Genomic DNA, 27,510 nt, shown 5'->3' with positions numbered 1-27,510 from the left:
TTATAACTAAACTGTTAAACATATAACCATTGAAATGATAAGTTTCTGTTGTATTGCGGCATCTCTTCATTGAGACTGAGCATTTAGTTTCTTCTTAATGTAGGTCATTAATAACTTCAGTGTTTCTGCTTTTGTGATTCTGCTTTGCTTGCTTGGCAGTCTACGTGTCACCGGCAGGGCACCTGGCAGGTCACGTGGGCAGACCACTCCTCAGGAAGGAGGTCCTGGTGTTAGATAAGACTCACCGCCCTATAGCCCATCAGTCTACTTTTTAAAAGTTGCTTGCTTCAAACCTATGAATAGAAGCCTGGCAACCTGCTCTTTTTAAAAGTTAGCAGTTAAACTGGCCAATCATGACTATAATTGTATGGAATTGGCCTGAAATGTATAAAAATCCTGTGTTGTTGAATCTCAGCTTCTTTTTGGACCTTTTTCTGTACCTTCTGCTGCAGCTGTTCCTGCTTTGGACACCTTGGCAGCGGCCACCACTGGGGTGGCTGCTACTGTTCCCCCACCCTGCTGGGCTGGGAGCCTAGGTTAGTTTTGAACAAACAAACCACTTTTATGCATTTGCATGACTTCAGACTCATGATGATTTTCTGGGGATTGCAAAATCCAGCACAACATCATCATTTTTCGAGTCTTTGTTTTTTTACTAGGATTCTGTTGAATATTAGAGGCACCTGCTACAGGGCATGTGACTATGTATGCACATGTGGTACAACTGAAATCATTTATTGCCCCCACTACAAAACAGCAATAATCTCAGCAATGTGGTACAGAGAGATTAGGACGGCTTGTGTCAGCAAGGTGCTTTGAATGAGGCTGGCAAAAGAATCCTATAGAGGAGGCAGACCTGCAGTGTAAGCCACAGAAGAAGGGCCTACAGGTGCACAGAGACAGGGCAATGAGGGATGGCTCGGAAGACACAGTAGGTGGGACTGGCCATGCAATTGGCAGCCACATTGCACAGATCTGCAGCCGTCCCTGTACTGAAGGCATGAGGCACAGGAAGAATGCTCGAAGCAGCTCCGTTGCGCCCGCAGGCTTGCAAGCACAGCTAGCCCTTCATCTCAGTTTCCTGAATGGCAGAAAGGGTTTTCAGATGATACTCACAGGCAATCGGTGGAGACCATGAATTATATGCAGAGGCCATTTCACAACTGAACCTATTAATGAAGGCTGTGAATACACCTTAATTAAGGTGAATGATGTTATTATATCACCCCAATACAGAAAACTCTTAATGCATATTAAAAATGCTGAATCTATTAAAACATTTATAGTTTGGGCACTTCCATTTTCTAGTATTTTACTTCTATTTGTCTTTCATTAAAACAATTCTCCAAACTCTGTGTAATGTTCAGCCATTTTGTTAGCAGTTGGCAAATTGGACTCTTCATATTTAATCTAATTGAGAACAACATTACACAACTCAAACTGAACAAGCGATTTGGCTGTCAGATCATTATAAAACTGTAAACACCTTTCTGATCAATGTCTTTATATTTACGAATTGGCTTGAAGCAAAGTTTCAACTTACGGGGAAAATTTTAGTCTAATTCAGCCACATGCATATGTTTGTGAAAAATTACAAGTTACTACGTATGTGATTTTTTTAATGTGATGTATCACATTGAGTGATATGAACACCAAGTTCACTCTCACGGTCAACCTGGGCGCAAATACAGGCTTTATAAGTGGTAAGTGCTGAGGTCACAGGCAAAAGACAAGCATTCTCAGAGCTCTGCTCCTCATCTGAAGATGCTGGATCTATCAGCAGCAACTATGGAGTGAGATACCATCTATGGTATATAACGCTTGACAGAACCCAACTATGAAACAAACCAAATGCTTGGTACGATGTGGACCAGAGGGTTGCTCTGTGAACAGCAGCCACATGAATTAAATGGCCATCATCACTCATTGTATTATTTGTGTTAATACTTTCTACCATCAATAGCATGCCATCTCATTTCCTTTCATAATTAGGTCCCACTCAGGAGTGACAGGAGACAGGCAGTTGGATAAATGGACAGGATCGTGAGGTTCTGAGCGCTGTGTTCCATTTGATGTGATTTATCTTTGTTTATTTTGATGTCTTTGATTGCCTTAAGATACGGCTCTCTGATCTGTCAGTAACATCTTTTGGGATGGGATTTTTAGCTTGTTAAGGATCAAAAGAGTTGGGTGTCTGTCCCTTGTCAATTGCTACCTGTGGATTATACAAAAACAGGGTGAAAGATGAAATAAATTGGAGTGGGCTTAAAGGAAGCGTAAGACAGAAATGTCCTGACAAACTCAGAAGGAGAGCAAGCAACTCACCCACTGGGCTGGGCCCACTTACAGGACAATGTCGGGCACACAACTAGCAGGAAGAGTCCTTATCCGGAAGTTCTCCCACAGCCTGGAGCTCTGGGCCTTCTTTCAACCTGTCACTAAGCCATTCACTCTCCCAAGCTCTCTTCCAGCCTCTTGAGATTGTCAAAGAGGAATTTCCAAACCCCTGCTCTTTCTTCCTCTGGTTTCTTCTTGCCAATACTTCAGTTGCCCCAAACCAGCCTGTTCTCTCTTTGAATCATCTCTATCTGACAGAATCATCTCTATCTACAGTGCGTGCCTTCACCTGACCTAGGGCCCAGGAGCCACAGGTAATACCCACATCCAGCCATTTAACAGAGATCCTGGTAAATGGGCATTTCATGCTTCCTTGAACTTCCCTGTTTATTTTCCAGATTTGAATGTTACATTTATTAATGCTTTTCAATCAGAGAAAGAGACATTTCTTATAAGCATCATCATCCTGCAGAATGAAGCAGAATATACCCCCATAGCATGCTTGGCATGGTCACATATTCAAGAATAACTTTGTGGGGGTTGTTCCTAAGGGGGACACTAAGCCAGGTGCTGCTAGGGAAGACACAGGATTTTCTGAGCGTGATTTCCACATTCATGACCTCTCTAGCCCAGAGTGTGAAGCAGCATGTAACAGAATGATTTCAATACAGTCTGGAAAACTCTATGCTAAATATTTACAAAAATTAAATACAGTACAAAGATGGACCTCTGCTTCATTCTAGGGCCAGGCAAGAAAAATAAAGGCCTCTATTTAGTAGATCGATAGATATCAAAACATTGGAGGAAGAAAATTACAGGCACATAGGTGGAAGTAAACAAAACATCATAAGCAGAAGTGAAAAATCAAACGGACAGACATTTAAGGGAAAGGATCCACAGGGACAAGGTTGAGGCGGGCTTAGATGTAGAAGCCTAAAGTTTCCCTTGGCTGTCCTGAAAATAAGTATAAGATTATTCACATGCAGCTAGTCTGAGGTGGAGTTAGCACAGAGAGGAGGGTCAATAGGAACAGGCTCTTCTAGACCCTGTGCACTGTCCTAAGGAGAAACCAGTAGGCCTTGGTGCTCAGGCAGCCACAGAGGACCTTGAAGACACTCAGGCAAACAGAAAAGATCACCCACTTTCTTGAAAATGCTCTTGGGGAGGAAAGTGAGATCAGCAGGATTCTCTGTGTTATTTCTGAGAAAGGAACTATTGAGGCTGAGAGACGATCATGGAAAGTGAGGGAAGAGACTCATCTCCAATAACAAAGGATGGACAGATTGTGCTAAAGGGGATGGCACAGCCCATACTAACTCTGCCTAAAGACAGCTGCATCTGGAATGATATGAAGATGGACCCAAGAGGATGCCTTGTAAAAGAAGAGGTCAAGGACCAGCATGGGAATGACAGTGAAACAAAGCAGAAAACCCATGTCAGTGCTGACCGTCATCATCCCCATCATATCAGCACCACGGGGCACCTGCCAAACAGGCCCACGTGGGTGAAGAGCTGGGAAATTCACCTAAGCGGTAAAGAAGTGGAAGGGTATGCTTTATAGCCAGAATTATCTATGTGAACTCAGAGCAGCCATCTTGAGACAACAAAGGGACCGGTGCAATTCTGAGGAGAACTCATCTGAAACTCTCAGACCATCCTCAGCGAAATGGGAATAACCACCCTTGCCTCTAGGCTTCCACCCGAGGTCCTTCTCCCGCATGTCCCTTTACATGACAGCATCCCAGGCACTTGATGCTGTATCTGTGGCACTTGTCAGTGAGTGGGAAATCCATGACCTCTTTCTTGATGGAGCTAGTGTACAGACAGATAAAATGGAGAAGGAGAAGATACTGAATGAGACATGAAACAGCCACAGGAGAAAGAGAAGAAACGTGCAGGCTTCTTCAAGACAGACTTTTTTTTCCTTTAGGATTTATTTATTTTTATTGGAAAGGCAGAAATACAGAGAGGAGGAGAGACAGAGAGGAAGCTGACCCAAAGCCAGGAGCCTCTCCCAAGCCCCCCATGTGGGTGCAGGGTCCCAAGGCCTTGGGCCATCCTCGACTGCTTTTCCAGGCCACAAGCAGGGAGTTGGATGAGAACAGGGGCTGCCGGGATTAGAACCTGTGCCCATATTGGACCCCGGTGCATTCAAGGTGAAGACTTTAGCTACTACACTATTGCGGCAGGCCCCATGACAGACTTTTAAGTAATTCTCAATTCTATATATATTTTAAAAATTACTTATCTCTTCCAAAGAAACTATCAATGAAAGACAAATTTAACTCTTGTCCTAGATATTAAATATAATTGATAGATGTTAGTGAATGAAAATTTCATAGTTTTGAAAATATTATTACTCAGATTACTTCCAGATACGTGAACAATTACACTTTGATGAGAAATAAGAATGCAAGTCATACAAATGTAGTTGGTGAATTAACTAAATTTTTTGTGCACAAGAGTAAAAATGGCAATAATTCTACGTTTATTGCTTCCTTTGTAGCTATACTAAAAATAATAGGAAGAGATAAAAATAAAGAAAAGCAGGAAACTAGAGCCTCAGTATATGCAATATTCATCATGTGGCAACAACTCCATATACACCAACCATGAACCCAAGCATGGGAAACCACGGGCTGGTAGTAATACATACTGCTAACAAATACAGATTAACAGAGCAAAAGAAACACACATCAAATCATACTTGGGATATTTGTGAATGTTTGTCATTTAGAAGAAAGCTCATTTTGCTATATTTTTAAAAAATTCACATGTAGCTTTCCATAATACACATTAAACACTAGCTTCTTGAAGACCCCCATACGCAAGAATCTCAAACATTCTCTGCATCAAAATGGGTATCTTTAAATTCCATGTGGAGATGGATTAAAATCTGAGTTCAAATTTCTTCCATAAAAAAAAAAACTACACTGAGATTTTTGCCTTTGTCCTCTGTGGAGTAAGGCTCACACTCCCAGATCCAGTGGATACCAGAAAACTCGCCACAGCTAGTTGTGCAAAGACTCATTGTATTCCTCTAAATGTAACTTTGCCCCTTCTTTTTTCCTGGTAAAATGGTGTCCTATCAGACAGGCAACACAGCCAAGACACTACTTATCTGGCACTGACAACTGACCTTCAAGGAACTTAAGTTGATTCACCCTGGAAGATACAATCATTTCTAAAGTCCCAGCAGCAAGTGTAAGCTGCACTAAGTTAAAAACATTTGCAGGTGATCACTGATGGTGCTTCTTACCGGATACTCACATGTATTCCTGCGGCAACTGCCAAGGATACCCACACACACAACATCAGCAATTTTGTTTCCATGGAAACAGAAGCAATACCACACCACTGGTCCTAGACGGATCGTTTATTATTTCAATATCTGAGAAGTGATTTTTCAAGATGATAGAAACTATCAAATATATTCAATTATGTATAACTTTGGAGATAGAAAGTATAGGGTTTGGAATATTCCTTTGGTCCTGCTTATATTTCAGAATGATGCAAGAATGAGGATAGGGCAAATAGCCTGAAATTTGGGGTTAAGGATCGCAATTTCCCATACTCCAGTAATTTCTAGAATTGCTAAGCCTAAAACCTTCCCTCTGGCCACCTCCAGCACAGGAACTTGACGTTTTGTCTTGAATCACTTTACAAAAACACATGGGGCGCTAACTCCAGTGAACTCAGAGCAGCCTCCAGAAACCCCGCAGTGAGAAGCACAAAATCCGAGCAAATCCTCGGGGCGGCTGTTGAGAAAATACTGAAGAAATACAGAGCAAAGTAAGCAGGACAAGCCATGCAATGGTCTGATTCATCAAGGCAGAGAGCTAAGGCCGTCTAGGCTTCCTCCACACCTCATTCTCCGTCTCCTTAGCTCCCTCCCCACTTCCTGCTGTCATTTGCACAAGACAGGTTTTCTCCTAGGTAACCACAAGCCTGTCCCACTTCGTGCCTCAAGGAGCCAGTTTATACAAGACTCACGCACAATGGCCTGTGCCTCTGCCATCGAGCCTGTCACGCTCTTGCATGATTTCCCTAGATAATTCTTTTTATTTCTCAGGCCCCCAAATCTACAGATTTTTTTTAAAAAATTTTGTTTTTATTGGAAAGTCGGATATATGGAGAGGAAGAGAGACAGGGAGGAATGTCTTCCATCCGCTGATTCACTCCCCAAGCAGCCACAACTGCTGAGCTGCACCGACCTGAAGCCAGGAGCCCATAGCCTCATCTGGGTCTCCCAGGTGGGTGCAGGGTCCCAAGGCTTTGGGCCATCTCGACTGCTTTCCCAGGCTACAAGCAGAGATCTAGATGGGAAGTGGGGCTGCCAGGATTAGAACGGGCACCCATATGGGATCCTGGGGCATGCAAGGCAAGGACTTTACCCGCTACGCTATCATGCCAGGCCCCAGATTGTTTTTATCACACTGTACAAATGCTCAACTCAGGCACAGAGAGAACATGACTTACCTGAAATCAACCAATTAAGCTCTCACATACACATAGACATGTTTATGTACAGAAGAGGTGAGAATAGAACATATGTGGTCTACAACCACAGTTTAAAACAGACATGTGTATAAACTAAAACTGAAATGTCAATGAGGTGGTCACAGAATGTGGTTAAGAACTCTCATTTATTTTTATCTTATTGGTTACTCACTACTATGTCAATTAATTCCATAATGATGTAAATTTTTGCTGATGGTATGTTGGAGCTTTTAATTGATTGGGATGTTACTCTGCTGGCTCTGTCTTCAAACCAGAGGGGGTCTGCCTAAGAAACCGTTGAACTTGACTGGACAATAAGATGCTGGACTCTATGTTTGGTATATGCTTGCAATGGGGGAATCTCAACTGAACTTGAACTGTGGTTATGCAACAAGGTGGAGGAGTCCACCATGGTGGGAGGGTTTGGGGAGGGGAGGGGAGAATCCCAGTACCTATGAAACTGTGTCACATAATACAATGTAATTAATAAAAAAAAATAATAATAAAATAAATAAATTAAAAAAGACATGTGGCTTGCAATACTTGTCTTGCCTGAAGGTGGCACTACTCTCTCAAACAAGAGCCCTCTGGCACATGGGTAAGTCACTTTTACCCAAGTTTGGGGGCGGGGGCAGATCTGCCATTTCTTTTACAGTCTTAGGTAAGTGCAACTCAAGTGCCACTCCAATCACCAGCAGAAGTGCCACTCATTCACCTGGGGCACCCTGGGAAGTCCTGTTGTGCTTAGCTGGCACCAGGCAAGCAGCAGGTAGCTGAGCCTGAGTTTGCTAAAATAACCAGCTGACGCTGGAGCTCCCTGTACTTTCATTTCTTTATCTTTAATATGAGGTTGTTAACATCTAGCCCCTTACAAGGGTCATGGTCATTCAATGAGTATGCAAATTTAAAGAGCTTAGAAATGCCTCTGGCACTTGAGTAATAAGTGAGATGCTCAAGATGGTGGTGGTGAAAATGGAAACAGTTATTTTCCCACCTATGTCACACAAAGGACTTCAAGAAAAGTCATTTTCAAGGCCTCCGTTCAAATTTCCAGTGTAGATATCAGCTTGTCATTTTCAAGGACAGAGGACACAGAACACCGAATGGCTGCATTCACATGACGACTCCCGGAGGCTGGGGAGGGGCATGGATTCTGCCACCAGCGAGTGGTCGAGACCAGATTTACCACCACACCGAAATAAATAAAATCCAGATAAAATGCATGCAGCAATAGTTGTTCGATACTGGATATTGGCTCGCACAGACTAAAACCAAATGCAGGATCTAAGGCACAGACGGGAGTATTGGAACCCAGGCAAACCCCGCAAACATCCTGATGGGAGAACATGCCACAGGACTCGGGGAGCCAGGGAGCAGGCATTCATGGGACGATCCCAGAGTGGGGAAGGCGGTGTCCAGACACCACGCAAACCTGGAAATGACTGGGACTGGCCTCTAAGATACCCTCTGGCTTCTGGCTCAAGGTTGGGAAGATGATGTCCAGACGCCACGCAAACCTGGAAATGACTGGGACTGGCCTCTAAGCTACCCTCTGGCTTCCGGCTCAGGTTGGGAAGATGATGTCCGGACGCCACGCAAACCTGGAAATGACTGGGACTGGCCTCTAAGATACCCCCTGGCTTCCGGCTCAAGGTTGTGATCTTTGCTGTCACAGATGCTCTCCCCATGATGTCATCTACCTTAAGGTTCTCTGCATCAAGTCAATGCTGGTATTGAACTAAATAAACCTTCTCCAAACAGGTATTCAGTTACACTTTTGACGAATGCGCTAACACGCCCAATCTTACATTTATTTCGTCATTACATCCCCTCCCAAGTAACTATGCTCACTTCTCTTTTCCCGCTCATAAAAACAGTGGCTTTTGTGTTGCTCGCCATAGTTCCACTGAAGACTCATACAGTCCAGGGAACAACCTGGGGCAGCCAAATGTTATGGAATGTGGAAAGCGAAACGGAGCAAGTCTTACTCATAATTTACTGACCAAAGATATTGTCAACAGGCCCAATGGCAACATGCCTGAGGACAATGTTAGTATCAGAACCCAAATTAAGTATTAAGTTCTTTACTCCAAGTTGGGCATTTTTAACACCTAAGCAAAACAAACAAAAAATTTTAATCTTTTGTTTGTCTTAAAGAATGATTATTGTGACACGAGTTAAGTTGCTACCTGCAGTTTCAGCATTCCATACGGGACACCAGCCGAAGCCCTGGCTGTTCTATTCCCCACCCATTTTTCTGATAATGCATCCTGGGAGGCAGTGGCTGATGGCCACCCACACGGGGGGCCTCCGTGGAGTTCCTGGCTCCTGGCTTTGATCTGGCGGAGTCTGGCTCTTGCAGGGAATTGGTGAGTGAATCAGCAGATACAAGACATTTCCTATCCCTGTCTCTCTCTTATCTCCATTTCTCTACTCCATCTCTGTCACTCTGCCTTTCATATAGATAGACAGACAGATACATCTTTTAAAGATAATATTCTTTCCAGCAACTCATGGCACATGTTCATCCATCACAGAGTAAATTCCAGGACAAACGGAACTGTTTTCAGCGGGGAGGATGAGCCCTCTTCACATGGCCCCATCTGCCGAGTCCACGACTAACCAGACCCAGCCAGGTACAAAACCCAACCCAAGAGTATCCAGGGGCCTTTGCCATGACAGTTGCTAACGTCTCTGTGCAAACAGAGATGCTCATTTGGGTTACAGCCAAGTTAGCAATCGTCTTCTGAGATTTGTTTTGGGAAAAGGGGATAAAGGCAGTTATTTGGGCAAGGGGGAGAGAGGCAAACACAACGTGGATGGGAAACCAAGCACAACCCAGGCAGCTGACAGGGCCACATTGCCATCAAATGCAAGCATGTGTCTCTCTCAGCCCCAGTGGGGTCTGCTTGGACCTCGAGTGCCTCAGCTCATTATCTGAACCCCTGGGCATGCTCTTGCATCTCCTTCTGGAAGCCAGTAGGAACTGGGCAACTAGTTTGTTTTTCTTTGTAATTTTTATTGAGGTTTAACTTCTATTACAAAGCTCACATGTTTAATTCACACCAGTTGTGAAGATTGGGCATATAGATATTCAGTAGCCATGACTCCAGGCAAGGTGAAGGTTACAACCATAACTCCCAAAAGATTACTTTTGCCTCTGTAGAGGGGTTTTATTTATCTGTTTGTTACTCTGTGTGTGTGTATGATTAAACAATTAATACAAGTTCTGCCCTCCTGACAAGTACTTAATGCACAGTGCAATATTGTTAACTACAGCACTATATGGTCTCTAGAACTTACTCTTGCTTTATAACAGAAATTTCATGCCCACTGAAAAGGAACAATTGATGGCCACATGAATGAGTTCTTTTTTTAATTAATTAATTTTTTTAATGAGTGAGTTCTTAATCTTGCAATCAACAAAGCCCAACAGATACCCTCTCTGCCCCCACCCCACCCCACACAGCACAGCTCCCACTGTGGCTTCATGAGCAATTCAGATGTTCCTGACCTCTGTTAGCTTGCACCAGGCACTTTATCTAAAGTACATAATCTGTGAGATTAATCCATAAGATCAAGGTCTGGACTGACAGACCCTGCATTTGAACCCAAACAATGGACAAAGCCCATGCCTTTGGGAACATTTCAGGAGATGTCAACTCCAGGCTTCACAGCCGACTTAACCTGGCTCTAGTCCTTAAGCACTGCCTGCTGGGACCTGTCTTTCACATGGCTGAATCAAAATCTCTGGGTGGGCACTCAGATACACATTTTATTAAAAATAAAAAACTCTCCCCTGGAGACTGCCATGCACTTCTGGCCAACAGCTATTGCCTCATATGGAACTGCACGGACAGCCACAGGAAAGAACGCTCCCTGCCTGGCTCGGTACGATGTTCCAGGTTCTTTGCCACTAATGAGTGACTAAGAGGTGCAGAGATGCTGGGCTTCTGATGTCTGTGCCCACATTAAAGAATATGCTGAGAGCCAAGAGGTTGTAGAGCTTGACAGAGGTGTGTTGTCGCGGGTTAGACCTGCGTTTAGCAAGGTTGACTGCACCAGCTGAGCTGAACAACAAACTCCCTTGTGCGACAAACTTAGGGTGAGAGTGGCATTTCCCACACACCTTTAGGCTGCTCATCCAAATTTCTTTATCCCTTTTAGTTTCAAGCAGTAACAAAAAGGCTATCAAGAGGCTCAGAATGGTAGAATACAATCAGCCTGCAAGGGCCTCCTGCCCAGTGGTGAGACACTCCAATGCTCTCTTCATTCCCAGGTATCTCTCCAGTTACCCAGCAGCACCGGGTCTTCCTGGACTGACCAGGCATCAACTGAGGACCTCTGAGATGTAAAGAGTGCTACCTAAGGCAATACTCTATTCCTTCTGCAGAAATAACGACCTGTATCCTTCTGGTAACTCCCACGTAGGTGCACATGCACACAACACACACGGGCACAGGGAACTGTCACCAGGAAGCCATGTGGTCAGTTACTGAGTGCTTCTGTGATTAGGAGAAGTCACTTAGTGGATAATCCCATCGCATGCTCACTTTCTGCAGTGCCCCTGCTCTATCTTCCTCTTTGATACTCTCTATTGTCCCCAAGGTGGGCTCATCTTCCATGACCTGGGCCCTCTTTCATCAAAGCCCACTGGCCACACTCAATCACACAAGAACACTACGAGCTACAAGCAGGTTTCAAACATCAGAATTACAGTCTTTGATAAATGTGTTCATTTCAGTAACCCACAGTGCTTCGTAGACAATGCTATGAAAGCTGAGTTAGCAGGGTCAGCATTACGGCATAGCGAGTAAGGTCACTGTTGGCAACACTGGTTTGTCACAGCTGCTCCACTTCTGTTCCAGTTCCCTGCTAATAAACCAGGGAAAGCAGTGGAGAAAGATCCAAGTTCTCAAGCCGCTGCATCCATGAAAGAGACCTGGAAGAAGCTTCTGGCTCCTGGCTTCTGCCTGGCCCAACCCTGGCCACTACAGGCAACTGGGAAGTCAACTCTCTCTCCACCATCCCTGCCCCTCTCTGTGTAACTCTGATTTTCAAATCAATCAATCAGTCAATCAAAAAGTCAAGTTGTCACCATGGCGAAATTCTCTGTGGATCGGTAGTTTCCCTGGATAGTTCTGTAAAAAGTACGGTCTCCAGTTTCTGGGATCCTTTTGTTTTGTGATGTTGCCACCTTTAACATTTACCCTCAAAAAGGACCAGGGGAAGGGTTGGAATGCCTGGCATTAAGTAGAATATTGTTGAGGGATAAGGGCTTATGTATTCCACAGACAGTAGCCCAGATGCGTAACCTCACATGAATGCAAAGAAGGCTTAGAATTGTCTTGGAGCATGCATGGACACAGTCCATCTCTGCCACCATTGCCATTCTGATCACACAACACCCTTGACCCCACATCTGAAGACTCCACCTCTGAGGGCAACAAGCCTAAGCGCCCACTATAGAAGTGCTGAGTGATGAATGGTGGTGTTGGCATTTGATCTTAGTGTGTATCTTTCCCAATGGTAGAAAGGGAGAGATTAGCTGACAAAACCACTCCCACTGGAAACAGAGAGTAGTGGGAAACACACAGTAGAGTTCTCTAGAAATTCTGAAATCCTGCTGGGCAAAGTGAAGTCCCTCTGCCTGTATTAGGATTACAGATTCTCCTGCTGATTACAACACCTTGGACCATGTGCCTGGACTTGGATTTCATAGTCCCTGCACCCACCTTCTAGAAGCCTGTTCACCAATCACTGTTGCTCTTTCTGCTCCTGGGCTTTTCTGACATGGAAACTGGGGACACGATCCTCAAAGACTACATAAGGTCTCTTTGAAAGATTTTGCAAAATAAAATTAAAAGGTAAGTCTCTCCTGTTACAAGCATGTTTGACACATGCATAGATTTTCATAATCCACATTTTCTATGAACTTTTTAAAACATTCTGTACATAATTTTTTTTAAAAAGAGAGATTTATGTTTATTAGAACTTAATTTATGTTTATTAGATTTACACAAAGATTTTCCATCTGTTGGTTCATTTCCCAAATGGCCACGATGGCCAGAACTGAGCTGATCCAAAGCCAGAAGCTTCTTCCAGGTCTCCCATATGGTTACAGGGGGACTAAGGCTTTGGCCGATTCTCTATTTCCTTCCCAGGGCATAAGCTGAGAGCTGAATCAGCAGTGAGGCAGCGAGAACATGAACCAGTGTTCACATGGGATGCCACTGCTTGCAGGTGGAGTAATAGCCTATTGAGGCCTCCACCAGCCCCCTTGAACAGTTTTCAAAACTCCTCTTGGGAACGGGGGTGGGGTCCAAGGGTTGTTATCTGTGCTGAAGAGTCAAATCTTACTGTAGTCCAAGGCAGTAGTTTCTTTGAAAATTTCGTTTTCTACAAAACTGAGTAGATGTAAATATATTTGTCTGTGATCTCATTTAGGCTTTAGTGAACACATCCAAAATTCTTAGACAGGTTAAGTTTTTTGTTGTTGTTTTTTGGGTGGTTTTTTTTCCTCTTGATTCTTCTCCTATATAAACTAAAAAATGGCTGACTTGATGCGTTCCAGATCAAAATAGGAATATCAATCGACTATTGCCATCTTGTCATATCTATTTCTTTATTCAACTGCAAAGTTTCCTTACTCTGTCACTCAAAGTTATTGATTGTTGTTGTCTATTTTTTTAAGGTAATCTTGATGCTCATTCTGAATTAAACAGAGCTTTCCAATATACCAGCTCCCAAATCTCTGTACTGAATCCCTCTGCGCTTTTCTGGCCTGCTTCAAAGACAGGCCATTCTTTCCTTCCTGTGTCTTCTGACAACTCAGCAACCATGGTTCTGGCAGTCCCTTTGTCCTGCTAAGGCTCTGCTTTCCAGCTTCTCTCCTAAACAGAGGTTTTCAATCACAGGCGGGGTCACTCCTTAAATGACATCTGTCAGTGTCTACAGACGTTATCACTGGTCACCACTGAGTAACTGGTGCTGCTGGGTGGAGGCCAGGGACGACACTGGTCACCACTGAGTAACTGGTGTTACTGGGTGGAGGCCAGGGACGACACAATCATGCAACGCACAGAAGAGTGCCCCCAACAAAGAATTCTCCACCCGAAGTCAACATCGTTGGGCAGGAAACAGCATTGTGGAGGGCGGGTTTAAGCCCCTTACAGCATTAGCACCCTATATTGGAGCAGGGGTTTCATTTTTGCTGCTTCATTTTCAATTCATCTTCCTGCTAATGTGCCTATGGAGGTTGCAGAAGATGACTCAAGTATGTGCGCCCTTGCCAGCAATGCAGGACAGCTGAACTGGGAAGAGTTCCAGGCTCCTGTTTTCTGTGTTTTGGGAGCGTGAATTGGTAGACAGAGCTCGCTCCAGTGTTAGGGTTATGGTGAGGTATTTTATGTTCATAGATTGTTCTCACATTCACACAACACAGCAGATCTTCAAGAGTCAGAACACCGTTTTGATGGCCCCTTTGACTATAACTGCTCTTTGTCCTATTTAGTAACCAACATTTGTGGTGAGGGTACTGGGAAATCCCTTCCAAGATTCCATCCTGTCCCCTCATGGATGCTCAGAACAGCTGGTAAACTCATCCACACTGTAAGTTGGAGCGACAGTCAACCCCACAGCAGTGTTTATTCACCTCAAACACCGTGACTCTGGAGTAGAACCAGCAGGTTCTTAGGCAGCCTCTTTCTGTGCCTTGCTCCACAAGCCAGCCTCAAGCATCTGGCTTTCCCCGTAAATAACAACCCACCTCGCCAGAATGGCTGCATGTCGGATGCTAATCAGAGATCAGCAGAGTTGTGTGGAGCTGTGGCTGTTGGAGATAAGGCTATTGCACGGCAAGATAATTGTAACACCTGCTTTGGATTTCTGAGGCCACGCTCCCTGCTGGTCCCACGCTGTGTGTTTCAGATCCACATGATTCTTGGCCATCAGTCACCCCAGAAGGCAGCTTCTTATCCTGCTCCCAGTCAGAGAGTTTCTTGCCTCCTTGCAAACCTCAGCTCACATCCCTTGACCTCCTGTTCACCAGTCACAGGCCCAATGTCCATAGTAGCCTTCATCAATCCTATCACTGTAATACTGCAGGATGTCTTAGCTCTTACTCCTCCTAGAAATCCACTAAGAACCATAGATTGTCTTTATGCCATTCAGAAAGAAGCCCCCTTAATAGGACAAAGGAGGAAACAGGGCCTATCCTCCATGTACACAGCCAACTGACTGAAGCACAGTATAGTAAGGAGATGACAGGCAAAGCTGCAGCCTCAGCTTGTCTGTTCTGCCAGACATCTTTGCGCTTGATGACACAGGAAAGAGGCCAGACTGACCTGACAGTCCACTTCTCTCACATGTTCAGTCCACATACAAGGACTCCAATTCCTTTGGCATCTGACCCTTTCTAATTTGGGCTTTGTTAAGCAACATTCATGTGGTACAGTGTCAAAGACAGACACCTGGCAAAGACGTCTGGACACAGCTCTAAAAGTCTGGTTATTGGTCAAGCCTGTCATCAGGTCACTTGCTTCTTCAAGGGGATTAACCTTGGAAAGGAGAGTAAACTGTCCTTGGTTTGACTTAATTGTGAATATTGAGATGAATTACTATGCCTTCACGGGATGCTTTCAAGTACAGCAAACAGATCCATTAAACAATTATTACATTTAGGTGAGGTTGCAGAAACATGGCCAAAGTGCAGGCCTAGGACATACAAAATGGAGCCGTTGGGCATCTGAGATGATCAAAAAGGGCTTCCAGTGAAACACAGCTTTGAAGGATAGGAGATCTCCAGATACAAAGATTAATGGGAGAGGGTCAGAGAGGATAAGACATGTCATCTTTTTTTTTTTTCCAGCAAATTGCTCAGCTTTGAATTGTAAATGCCTAAATCAGGGTCATCCAAAATGGGTGGCTGCAGTTGCTCATGCTGAATCCAGTTTTCCAAATCTCTTCATTGGGAAGCTTCCTCGCAGCTGAGCCGCTGCAACAACTTTTGACCAAAATACCTACACGATCCAATACTGACATCTTTTCTTCACACTACATCAGTTGCAGTTCTGATAGAAATCCATCCCTCTGTTCTGCTATTTGCTTCTTCTTGGTTGGGGCTAACCTTCCAATCTCTATGGGCCAGAGCACCAGACGTAGCTCTGTCTTCCCACACCATTGTATCCACTCCCCATCAATGGTCTTTCATCAGTCCTGTACTACTACACCCTTCCATGCTCACCGCGTTCCACTGTTGACCTGGGTTTTGAAAGGGTCTCCAGTAAACAGGTGTCTGGTGCCACACCTGCTTGGCATTCATCCCTATATTCCACTTTATTTTGCCATTGATGATTGAACTGTTTTGGCTCTGATCAAACGTGTTTTGCCCTGGGAAGCATTCCTATCGTCCCTCATGACTAGAAGACCCAGCTGTCTTTTGCACTTCTCTAGCAGGCCACTACCAAGACACAAATGCCTGTGATATCATTCTTCATACAGAGCCTACATTTCTCTTGCTAGGTTCTGTTTGTTTACTTAACCACAAGGGCATTCAAACCAGGTGATCTATAAAAAGATGCTGAATAAATGAATGAGCAAAAGTACCCAGTAAAGTGTGTATTTTCTAAAAAGGAAGATGTGCCAAATAACGCTGATGAGTTCTAGGCCACCTTGGAAAATGGAGGGCTTGGGATGCCTTCGTCATGTGCGGGAGACCAGGATCTAAACTCAATTCCACACTGTTATTGCCATCTAATGTCTCTGAGAAGCTGTCCTGGCAACAGCCAATGTGGTCAAATCCCCTTCCACATGCCCCAGCACTAAAAATGACGGCAAATGTCTATCTCATATCTAATGACTTCAAGATCTCTTTTTGCTCTGGCTTCATTGTAAACTTCGTGAAAGAAGGGAGCAGACAGATTTATTGCCCACCACCTCTCTCACAGAAGACTTAACCATAACCACTCTCCACATGTATGCATCAGACTAGCTTAGTCTGAGTCTGTCCCATGGCAAAAAGAAGCAAGCACTAACATAACTCTGTCTGCAGGCGCAGAAGAGGGCAGGGGGCAGTCTGTTGGTGACTGTGCTGTGCTGGGTGTGCAATGTGACAGATGTGACCCTCATATTTACTAGGATGCAGGGACCTGTGCAGGTGGGACGTTTCCCTAAGCAAAGGGCAAGTGTAGGACAGGGTCACAATCGCCATGCTCGCTGTTCCAGGGATTGATGCACTGATCAATTTGCTGACATTACAGCTTCTGTTTTCTTAACTACTCAATGTGAAGACACTCAGGGAGCTATGAAGTAGTTTAATAAATATCCAGCATGGAGCTAGCATAAAAAAATGATCACTACTATGGGGCCAGCATTGTGGAACAGAGGTTGGCATCTGTGACGTCAGCATCCTATAGGAGTGCTTGAGAGTTCCTGGCTGCTCTACTTCCAATCCAGTTACCTGCTGTTGCACCTGGGAGTAAGAGTGGAAATCAATGGATAGTACACGGACCTTTGCCCCCATGTAGGAAACTGTGATGGAATCACAGGCTCCTGGCTTCTACTGGGCCCAGCTCTGGCTGCCTCAGCCACTAGAAGAGGAGAGAAAACAGATCTATGATTCCTCTTCCTCTCTGTCTCTAGCTCTGCATTTTAAATAGATAATTATTTTGAAAGGACTCACTACATTTAGCCAAGGTCCTTATGTGGAAGGGAAGGCGTGTTTCTAGTGTAGCCATGACTCTGCCCCTGAGGAAGGGAACAAGGAGAGGCACAGGGGTACAGGGCGATGGACTCCAGAATGGGGAAGCGTCCTCCATGACTCCAGTCCCAGACAAACCTTACTGGATGAGATTCTGACCTTTTCTTGGAGAAAAGAAGAGACGGAGGATTGGACTCTTTGATGACCTTGTTCCAACTCCCATAGTTAATCCATGGAAAAACTTCACCTTACTCATTAGCTTCCCCTCCTCCAAATCCCATCATCACGATGGTATCCCACACTTCAGGGTCTGACACCTAGGCACCATGTGCCAAGGACTTAGAGGGGTGACATCAAAAGTCAGGGATGGGACGTGGCTGCCTCTCCATCACCACTCCATCCATAAACAGTGGGCAGGAGCCAGACTTCTGTGGGCAGGCCATGGAGAACCAAGGTGGTTTTCAGAAATGAAAGGGCTGAAACAGATATACACAACACTGTGGACTTATTTTTACTGAGTTATACGGTTCTTCTGGAAATGACCTGTGGAATTATGATAGATGGCCATGCAGCTGGAAGCAATGTACCACAGCACATCCTGTGTGCCAGTTAGCAACAACCATCTATTCTGCAGGATAACAGGAAATCAGATTATCATTGAAATGAGAAATTTTAAAATGGTTTAATTTAATGGAAGGATATACAACAGTGCTTGCCATTTTAATTCTTCAAATAATATTATTAACTATAGGTTTTAAACCACACAGTGGGGTTTTCTTTAAACAGCCATCAAGTAATCATCCCTCACTGTTTGTTTTCATTCATTTATTTTTCTAAGAAGAAACCATAATTTAAGACCTACCTTCTTCAAAGAAACCACAATATAGAGAGACTTCAATGTAGGCAGGCGTTGTAGTGCAGACTTCAACACAATGCATGCTTTTTGCATAGCCATCACATAACGAACTCCCAACCTCCTTCATCCCCATCCCTGCAAGGACTACTACAGCCTAGGCTTTTGTGAACTTCACTATCAGATTCTAATAAAAAGTAGACTCTGCTTGGGTTTATCCCTCTGTGATGGTCTTAATTTAGTATAACCCCCAAATCTGTACAAAAATTAGAAAATACCCCAAATACCCAAAGCTATCTTGAGAAAGAACAGTATGGCCTGCCATTGTGGCATATCAGGCAATGCTGCTGCCTGCAGCACAAGCATTGCTGTGCCAGGCTCACTTACTTTATTCTGTATATATTCAGCTGCTTGTAAATGACCTCAGAAAAGCACCATAAGATGACCCAAGTGTTTGGGCTCCAGCTGCCCACAGGGGAGACCTGGAAGATCTTGTCTCCTAGCTTTGACTTGCCCCAATTCCAGATGCTACAGCCATCTGAGGAGTGAACCAGTGAATAGAAGATCTCTCTAACTCTGACCTTCAAAAAATAAATACTGAAAAAAATGAAAATAATAAATTTCAAGATTTCGTAGTTCCTGATTTCAGAATATAAGTCTACAGTAATTAAAACAGTCATAGTATAGGCATCAATATAGACAAATGAAACATTTGAGAAGAAACCCAACTAAACTTATCATGCAGTAAACATTAACCATGCACAGCTTTCCTTAATTTATCAATCTTACCTCAATAAAGTGACTTAAGAAATGATAGAAAATCCACAAATAGTAATGATGTTGATTCCAAACCAACTCAAAATGGATGGAAGATTGAAACGCAAGACCTGGGACTGTAAAACTAATTGCTGGAGCACAAGGATAAAGCTAATAGACATAAATTCTGGAAATAATTTCTTACATACAACCCCAACTGCACAAATGACAAGGGCAAAAATCTGATGAAAGGAAAAGCACCTGCATTACAAAGAAAGCAGACAGGAGAATGAAACAGCTTGCCAAGTGGTTAAGAAAACATCTGCCAACCAGTTACCCCAAGAAATTCGCTACTCGAAAGACTTAAGAAATCCCTACAACTCAAGAAGAAAATAAATAATGACCCAATTGCAAATTGGCTAAGAACTTGAATTCACACATCTTCAAAGACGACAGACAAATGGTTAATAGGTACAGGAAATTAGGATGGATATCACCAACTGGCAGAAACACACTTATCAGATGCACAATGGGACATCACCTCCCACCTACTAGGACGGCTATACACAGTACATTGGGGCTGATACAGTGGCGAAGTAGGTGAAATCTCCACTGTGATGCTGGTGTCCCAGCCATTCCACTACCAATCCAGCTCCCTGCTTACGGCCCTGGGAAAATCAGCAGAGGCTGGCCAAATACTTGGACCCCTGTACCCAAATAGGAGAACCAGAAGAAGTTCCTGACTCTAAATTTCAGACAAATCCAACTTTGGCCTTTGCACCCATTTGGGGAGCAATCCAGTTGATGGAATTTCTCTCTCTCTCTCTCTCTCTCTCTCTCTCTCTCTCTCTCTCTCTCCCTCTGCCTCTCCAATAAAAATAAACTTTAAAAAATACATAATTAAAAAGCAGTACATGTTGGCAAGGATGTAGAGAAATCAGAACTCTTGTGCATTGTCAGTAGGAATGTACATTAGTGCAGCCACTAAAGCAATACAGAATTTTCTTTTAAAAAAATCTAAAATTGGAGGGCTGGCAGTGTGGCACGATGGACTAAGCTGTTGCTTTTGATGCTGGTAGCCATATTAGAGCACCAGCTGGAGTGCAAGCTGCTCCACTTCCAACCCAACTTCCTGCTAATGCACTTGGGAAAGTAACAGAAGATCCAAGTGCTTGGGCATCTGCCACTCCTGTGGGAGAAATGAATGGAGTTCCAAGTTCCTGGTTTCTCCTGACCAAACTCCAGACATCGCTACTTTTTGAGACATGAACTAGTGGATAGAAAATCTCTCTCTCTCTTTCTCTCTCTCTCTCTTTTTCTGTCTCTCCCTCTCTCCCAAATGAATCTTAAAAAAAAAAAACTAAAATTATAATTGCCATGATCTGGAATTGACATTTGTACACTCATGTTCATGCAATGTAATTCACAATCATGAAGATATGAGGGCAACCTCAATCTTCATGTTTATGCATGGATGGACACACACACACACACACACACACACACATTATTTAGGTTGAGAAGTAAAGGAAATCCTGTCCTATGTAACCACTCCAAGAAGCCTTGGGGACATGTTCCTGGTAACGTCTGATCATTTCCTAAATGGTTAACTTTAATATGTATTAGTCACAAATTTCAAATAGACGATGTCTTCCTGTAGCTAACTCAGCTATGCCCATGTGCTCACACAGCACAGCCCACGTACAGGCACCTTGCTGCTGCAATGCATTTTAGCAGAACATGGGGATGAGCTCTTCACCCTCATCCTCAGGTCCTGAGGAAGCTATGTGGTGTCCTGGGCTCCTCTTTCTGACATCCGTGATCAGGAAACAAGAATGGAGGATTGCTCCCAGTGCTGAGTTGTGACTTTCATGGATGCCGCGCACTTTGCCCTTAATGGCTCCTTTTCCATAAAACAAACCATTTTCTATTTCTTTTTTACAACAGCACTAGTATAAAGGTAAACATTACGGGGATGGGAGTCTGTTCTGATTTGGAAAGGAGTTAAAACATGCCAGGTTCCATAAGGCTACTGTGACCCTCAGAGGCTGTCCATGCCGTGTGTGAAGGCTGTCAGCATTGGTCACTTTGCAGAGATATGAGAGAAGCTCAGTACACAGCTAAGCCACCACCCTTGTCACTCAGCTTCCCCTGAGCACTTGTGGTGAGTCACAACTCGGGCACTGAGGGCTGTAGCAACACAGTGCTCCGAAGCTGGGGTTAAGGCTGTAGCTTCCATTGCTGGGTCACTGCCTCTTTGCACTGTGCCTGAGATAGAGCTGTTGTGCTGTTCATTATCTGTTAGTGAACAACCCGACCATAATGTCTATGATTATGGTGGTGTCAGAGTCCAGAGACCACAGGGTCTGTTCGTCAGCAACAACACACGGTGCCGCTTACAAATACAGCCCTAACTCTGCACAGGAACGTAATGAAGATGTCTACCATGGCAAACAGATGATATTACACATGAAGATGAAAAGCAAGGGACCAGGTAAGAATGGGGCAAAGGGTTAAAGACGAGCCCAGCCGGCAGGGTTGGGGACAGGAGGATTTCTTCCCCTTTCATGCTGTCCTGTCAGTGGGGGGCAGGTGCTTTCAGGACACAGGGATCAGCACGGGATGGGGCAGTAGAGTTAATCACACTATACGCATGCTCGGTGGGAGAATTCCTATCCTGCACAGTTCTCTGCAATCCAGCTAAAGGAAAAATGGCTTCAGAGCAGCAACTTTGAGCAATCTCTCAATGACATGCATTGTCTCTCTGGAAAGCCATCTTCTGGGGCAAGCAGAGGACAGGGCTTCACTTTGTGTCTGCTCCAGCAGCACGTGCTGTCCCCAGCGGGGCAGGTGCCTTGATCTTCATGGCTGAGAGGAGGAGTGGAGAGCCTCATAGTGCTGGATGGCGCGATCTGTTGAGAAAGTCTGTGCCTATGTCTTGATCTGCAGGGGCTTTTTGTTCTCACACTCTTGGGTGTTCTTGGATTCCATGGCACACAACGCTCACTCATTCAACAAAGACTTCCGGAGCAGATGTCAAATGCCAACTGCATATGATGAATATCTCAAAAATGTGCCCTACTCTGGGGATTTACATCAAAAACTTCATTGAAATGGAGTTTAAAAATGAGTTTGATGCAAAATAAATTAAAATCCACCATAATTTTTTGTGTGAAATAACTTCTTTCCATGCACTTTCTGAAGTTCTCTATTTTAGGTCTATTTCTCTAGCATCTTTGTGCATATTAACTCCTGAAATCCTCTCTGGAAGACTGCCCTTACCCCTTTCCCAATTGTGAAGCTGAGTGCATGCATCCTACCAGGCGCATCTCCTCTCCATCACAGGAGGGACACAGGCCTCCTGGGTAGGCACTGACCTGGTAGTTAAGATTGAGAGAAGAGAAGAAAGGAAGGAGGGAGGAAGAGAGGCATGACTGAGCAAGAGACCCATGTGCATGCCACTGACTCTTGTTCTGGGCACTTGCTGAGTGCTGGACAGTCAGTGTCTGGGAAGTCACAGTGGAAGAAGCACAGAAAGGCCTGGAGATCTCCAGGATGGTCTCACCCAGCTCTCTCCCAACTGCTTGGGACACTGGACTCAGAGAGGGCAAGTGGCTGGTTGACAGCCACACAGCCAGCTAGAGCCACATTTCCAACTCTTCAATCAATGGTCCAGCCGTACGATTGCACCGTGTATATTGTGGTAACATTCACTGTAACTACATGGATAAATTAAGAGGAAAATAACAGGGTTTCCCTGGGCATTTTGTGTCAGGCTCTGTGCTCAAGGCCTCCTTGAGCTTATTTTACCTAATCTATCCTCTCCCCTTGGGCAGACAGGCCATGAGTCAGAGGATAAATAATCCCCCAACCCAGTAAAAAGCTGCTGGTTTGATATGGGGAAGGAACAGAAGCCCTGGCTCTGCCAACTCTCAGCTTGCAGTGCAGATGTCGGAGATGCTGCTGGAAACAGTGTGGCAGTGGGGCCTCCGCTGATGAGGAGGCACAGGGCACCCCCACTCACACCTCCTGCCCTGCGCCTTGCTAATCAGCTCCCATCACTATGCAGCCCTTGCTCTACTGTCTCTGCAAAGAAAGGCTTATTTGGAAGGGGACACCTGTTCTCTAATCCTTCCAGCGGATGCTGCAATCTGTGCGGATGCCCACGTTGTTTGCTAATGCGCTGGGCTTCTTGGGGATTTGGAGGCACAGCTCCCAGGGGAGGAGGGGGAGTAGATTTTGTTTCTTGCTTGGCAGCCCTTGCCTGGTGGGAAGGCACAGAGTGGGCACATAGCCCTGAATCTGCATAACTGGATGGCACCCAAATGGAAAATGCACAGGAAAAGAATCAAGTCGTGGAAATAACCCGTCAAGCTAAGCAACATGAGCAGGTTCAGCACTAAGCACCCAGAAATAAAGCATTTTATCTGACTCTTGTGAAAGACAAGGATGCCTGCTTTGACACAAAAAAATCCAAGAAAAGAAACGAAAGATGATACGGTTATGCTAGATTTATTTCTATAATGCTTTACACATACTCTTGGAATCCTCTTCTGGAGACACAGGTGCTATCCCATTTCACAGCTGAGAAAACTGAGTCATCAAGAGTGGCTCAGGGTTTCTGCACAGAGTCTCCAGGAAGCCCAAATTACACAGACATATCAACGCAGATGCCCATCACTCTGCAGCTCCCCTCCACCCCAATCTGCTCTTATCTGCTGCCACATAGAGCAAAGTCTGGCCTGTGTGACTCTTTTGCCATGTAGTTCTCTATAGGAGTGTACTTCAGCCAACTTGTGTTAGTTGCTCACTCAACACACGTTTCCTGAGCATAGTTTTGTGTGCCGGGCATGGTGTTGGGTCCTGGGTAGACTGGAATGCTGAGCTCTCCATCTGCGGCTGCTCAGAACCCAGCTGAAGCTCAGAGCATCTTGGAAGAAGTGCCTCCTCAGCAAGCACCAGCAGAGGCGCCCTCAGCTCAGGGAGTATGTGATGAAAATGCTGTACAACCATCTGTGGCCGTGGGCGTCTCCTAAGACCTCATACTGTGCTTGCTGAAACAGAGGCAAAGTGAAGATGTTCAGGTAACAGTCCTATGGCAATAGTCCACATGGTTGGCAGGGGCAATGTAGGACCATGCTGTGGACTCACAGAAACTCCTACGGACTCCTGGGGAGCTATGCGTAAAGATGATCCTGCCAATTCGGCTGCAGATGCTCTAAGGAGAAGAGGAACCATGGGACCACTGGGGACACAACTTCTGCATCTGCTGCAGAACTGAAAGGTCTGCCCAGGCCTTGGAGGCAGAGAGGCGGGCAGTCAGCCCCAGCCTTCCACTTTTCTCAGTCCTATTCCTGAGCGCTGATACCATCAACACAATGAGGGGTCGTAGACATGGCCATCCCGTGCTGTAACACTCACTGCATTCTCCTTCCTTTTCCACTCATTCAGTTACTATCTGCTGGGTACTAAGGACACCAGAACATCAGAAGCTCAGTGACTATTCACAGTCCTGTTAGTTACTGGAATTCACTCTCCAACCAGTGCTATTTATCTCCAAAGTCTGTTCCTTGCATTTCACATAGCCCTGCACTGGCTTCAGGTCTCCTGTCCCTCAGGAGACTCTTGGCAGCTTAAGGAACTTGAGAACACGTGACACAGCAGTTAGGACCAGACACAAACACGACTTGTGCTGCCTTGGCAGCCAGAATCTCTGGCTGGATCTCAGTGCTGGGAAAGATGATGTCGTGGGAGACCAAGCCCAACACAGCAGTGATCTGACACTCCGTAAGCACTGGTGCAGAGCTCAGCTGCACTAGACAATGGGTTCCTCTTTCAGGGCTGTTCGGCATGGACAGTCCCTTCAACTCATGACATGGGCTGTCAAGATAGTGAACTCCATACATCAACTTGATTGAGTCAAGGGGCACCCAGAGTTCTGTCTAAACATTGTCCTGAATCTAGCAATGAGGACGTTGCTAGATGACATAGGCTGCTGCATTGGTGTCTGGGGGAAACACACCACACTCTCTGGTGCTGCTTGTTCCCATCAACCTTAGACACACCATGAAGATCTTATTGGCTGCCTCTGATCTTGGATATCAGTTACCTCCTGCTTTGGACTTGGGTTTGAACTTGAACTAAATTTTACAGATTCAGCTCTCCTGGGTCTCTCAGCTGCCTTAACATTTGGTAAATCAGAGTGGGTTCTTTATGATAAATCCCTTCATTCACACACACATATACATACACACAGCACATAAACGCACATAAAGGTCTTTCCAAAAGTTCCTAGGAAAATTGAATTAAAAGTTTGTATGTCTGTGCAAAAAAAAAATTAGTATTCATCAACAGTCATTTTATAAACTATGTTTTCTATAAATGTTTTTAAGTTCCAATGAATGATCCTTCTTATTTGTCCCATCTGTCTGGTGACCAGTGAATGTTACAGTTTGATTACCTCTGAGAAGGCTGCTAATAGATAAGCCATATATTGGGTCAGTACAAATTAGGGAAATCACATAGTGTGTGGTCACAGAATAGCAGCAGGTATTTCTCGGAAAAAAAGCCACAAGGGTAAGCACATGATACGTGAGAAAGCTCATACCCATTATAACAACAGTCACACCAAACTCGGCATGAGAGCAGGAATGGTTAGTGGCTTACTCCACTGGAGGGCAAACTGACACAGACAGGAAATTGGAGACTGAGCCGAGCTTGGTGCCAACACCCCTGTGGAAGCCCAGAGTCCAGGCACAACCCCTCACTGTAGCTTCCTTACCTCCAGGGAGCCAGTCTCGAAGGAGACCACAGACAAGAAGCACTGCATGAAGACCTGAGTCGTGTTTATGGAGCCAGAAATATGTTTGGCTGCAAAATGCAAGGGTACAAACAGGGATGGTCGAGTGGTGTGGGTAAGCGACACACGGAGCAGGAGTCTCCCAAAGGAAGTCCCCGCAGTGGGAGCCTCCTGCCATGCACATGGGCACACGTTACCTCGGATGAGGCAGGCTTGCAATATCCAGCCCCGAAGACCAGGTTTTCCAGAGAAATGATAGACGGCTCTGATCCCGTGTCTGCGCCACCTTTGCCAAGCCAGGAACCCCTTCCTGGGCGAGTGAAGCTAAAAGGAAGAGAATCAAAGAGAGAGAGAGAAAAAGGATACAATGAGAGTAGTGGGATCAGGATCTCAGGCTCTTTTGGGGGTGTCCCTGGGGAGTCAGTGAGAAGGAGTAGCTCGCCCCACAGGGGAAGCTAGGTGGACAGAACTTGTTGAAATGCTGAGACGACCATGGGGTATATCTGGTGCATAGGCTGGGGAGTTGGAGACACACAGTTAGAAATGTCTTTCCTAAAATGTCAGCAGCTTGTAGAGGCACTGAGGTAGAGAACTTGAGGTTCCATCAGTGGGGGTGGGGATGGGGAGGCAGGAATTGGCATGGTTCCTGGATGGGACATCGCCTGAATCTTCTATCTGCTTCCTAAGGTGGTGTTCAACCCAGAGTGAGCTCCTGTGGGAGAACACAGGGCACTGTCTACCTCCATGCCTAGCACAAGAATCTAACAGAATGCCAGGGCCGCTAGGATTGCTAAAATACCCACTGGACCAATGCTGCTGGGAAAACTGTACTTAGCCGGCCCAACTGACAAGTACACAGATCCTGCGCAGCTCTGAGACTCACCAGACAGATCAACTGCCACAGTGAGGTGGCCACCGTCAACCTCAACGCTGAGGGGATTAGCAGCGGCGATGGGCAAGCTACATTTATCTTATTTGGGTTTACATTTATTTTATTTGGCTCTCTTCTACCTTCCCCTGTTTGAATTTCATCAACAAGCTAGCAGCAACATCCACATATACTCATTTTTTCCTTAATTTTGGGTCTCTTCTATTAACTATGATCATGGCTAATTGTTTCATCTGATTAGAATTAGTATCACATGGGCATTTCCTAAGTTTCTGATGACAAAGAAGTTAGGGACAATAAATAGCCATTGGATATCATCCTCACTGAGGCTGCACAAGAAAATACGGTGGCAAGTTGCAATCTAAGCGATTCAAATCCTTGCTTGAAATATAGGCAGGGAATGTTAACACTGTATTTATGTTTAACACATTTATTGAAATGCTTATTAGTATCATGCCACGTGCAGGTAGGATGTTGGGTGCTTTGCTGGTTAGAGGAGTAAGATGCAATGCTCCCCTTACAGACACGCTGGTCCAGAGAGGGAGGCATGGTGACTATGAACACCAGCAATAGTAGCTAACATTATGTGCCTAACTAAATGTCACTTCTTTTAAGCTAATCCGCTAGCATGGCCCACCAATGGCGATTATCAAAACAAGATGTAAAATGATGGGGCA

General features: G+C 45.0%; 1 protein-coding gene across 3 annotated transcripts in view; it reads right to left on the bottom strand.

Moving 5' to 3' along the window:
• The window catches only part of FAM135B (family with sequence similarity 135 member B), a 288,328-nt gene that overhangs the window by 43,645 nt on the left and 217,173 nt on the right, over positions 1 to 27,510 (bottom strand). For all 3 annotated transcript variants that reach the window (XM_058668452.1, XM_058668449.1, XM_058668450.1), the window contains exon 7: positions 26,142 to 26,268. In XM_058668452.1, the coding sequence (XP_058524435.1) occupies positions 26,142 to 26,268 (127 nt within the window). The remainder of the gene's footprint in view (positions 1 to 26,141; positions 26,269 to 27,510) is intronic.

This window comes from Ochotona princeps, chromosome 9, assembly GCF_030435755.1.
Source record: "Ochotona princeps isolate mOchPri1 chromosome 9, mOchPri1.hap1, whole genome shotgun sequence".
In the NCBI taxonomy this organism is placed as follows: domain Eukaryota; kingdom Metazoa; phylum Chordata; class Mammalia; order Lagomorpha; family Ochotonidae; genus Ochotona; species Ochotona princeps.
This window is presented reverse-complemented; position numbering and strand designations above follow the sequence as displayed.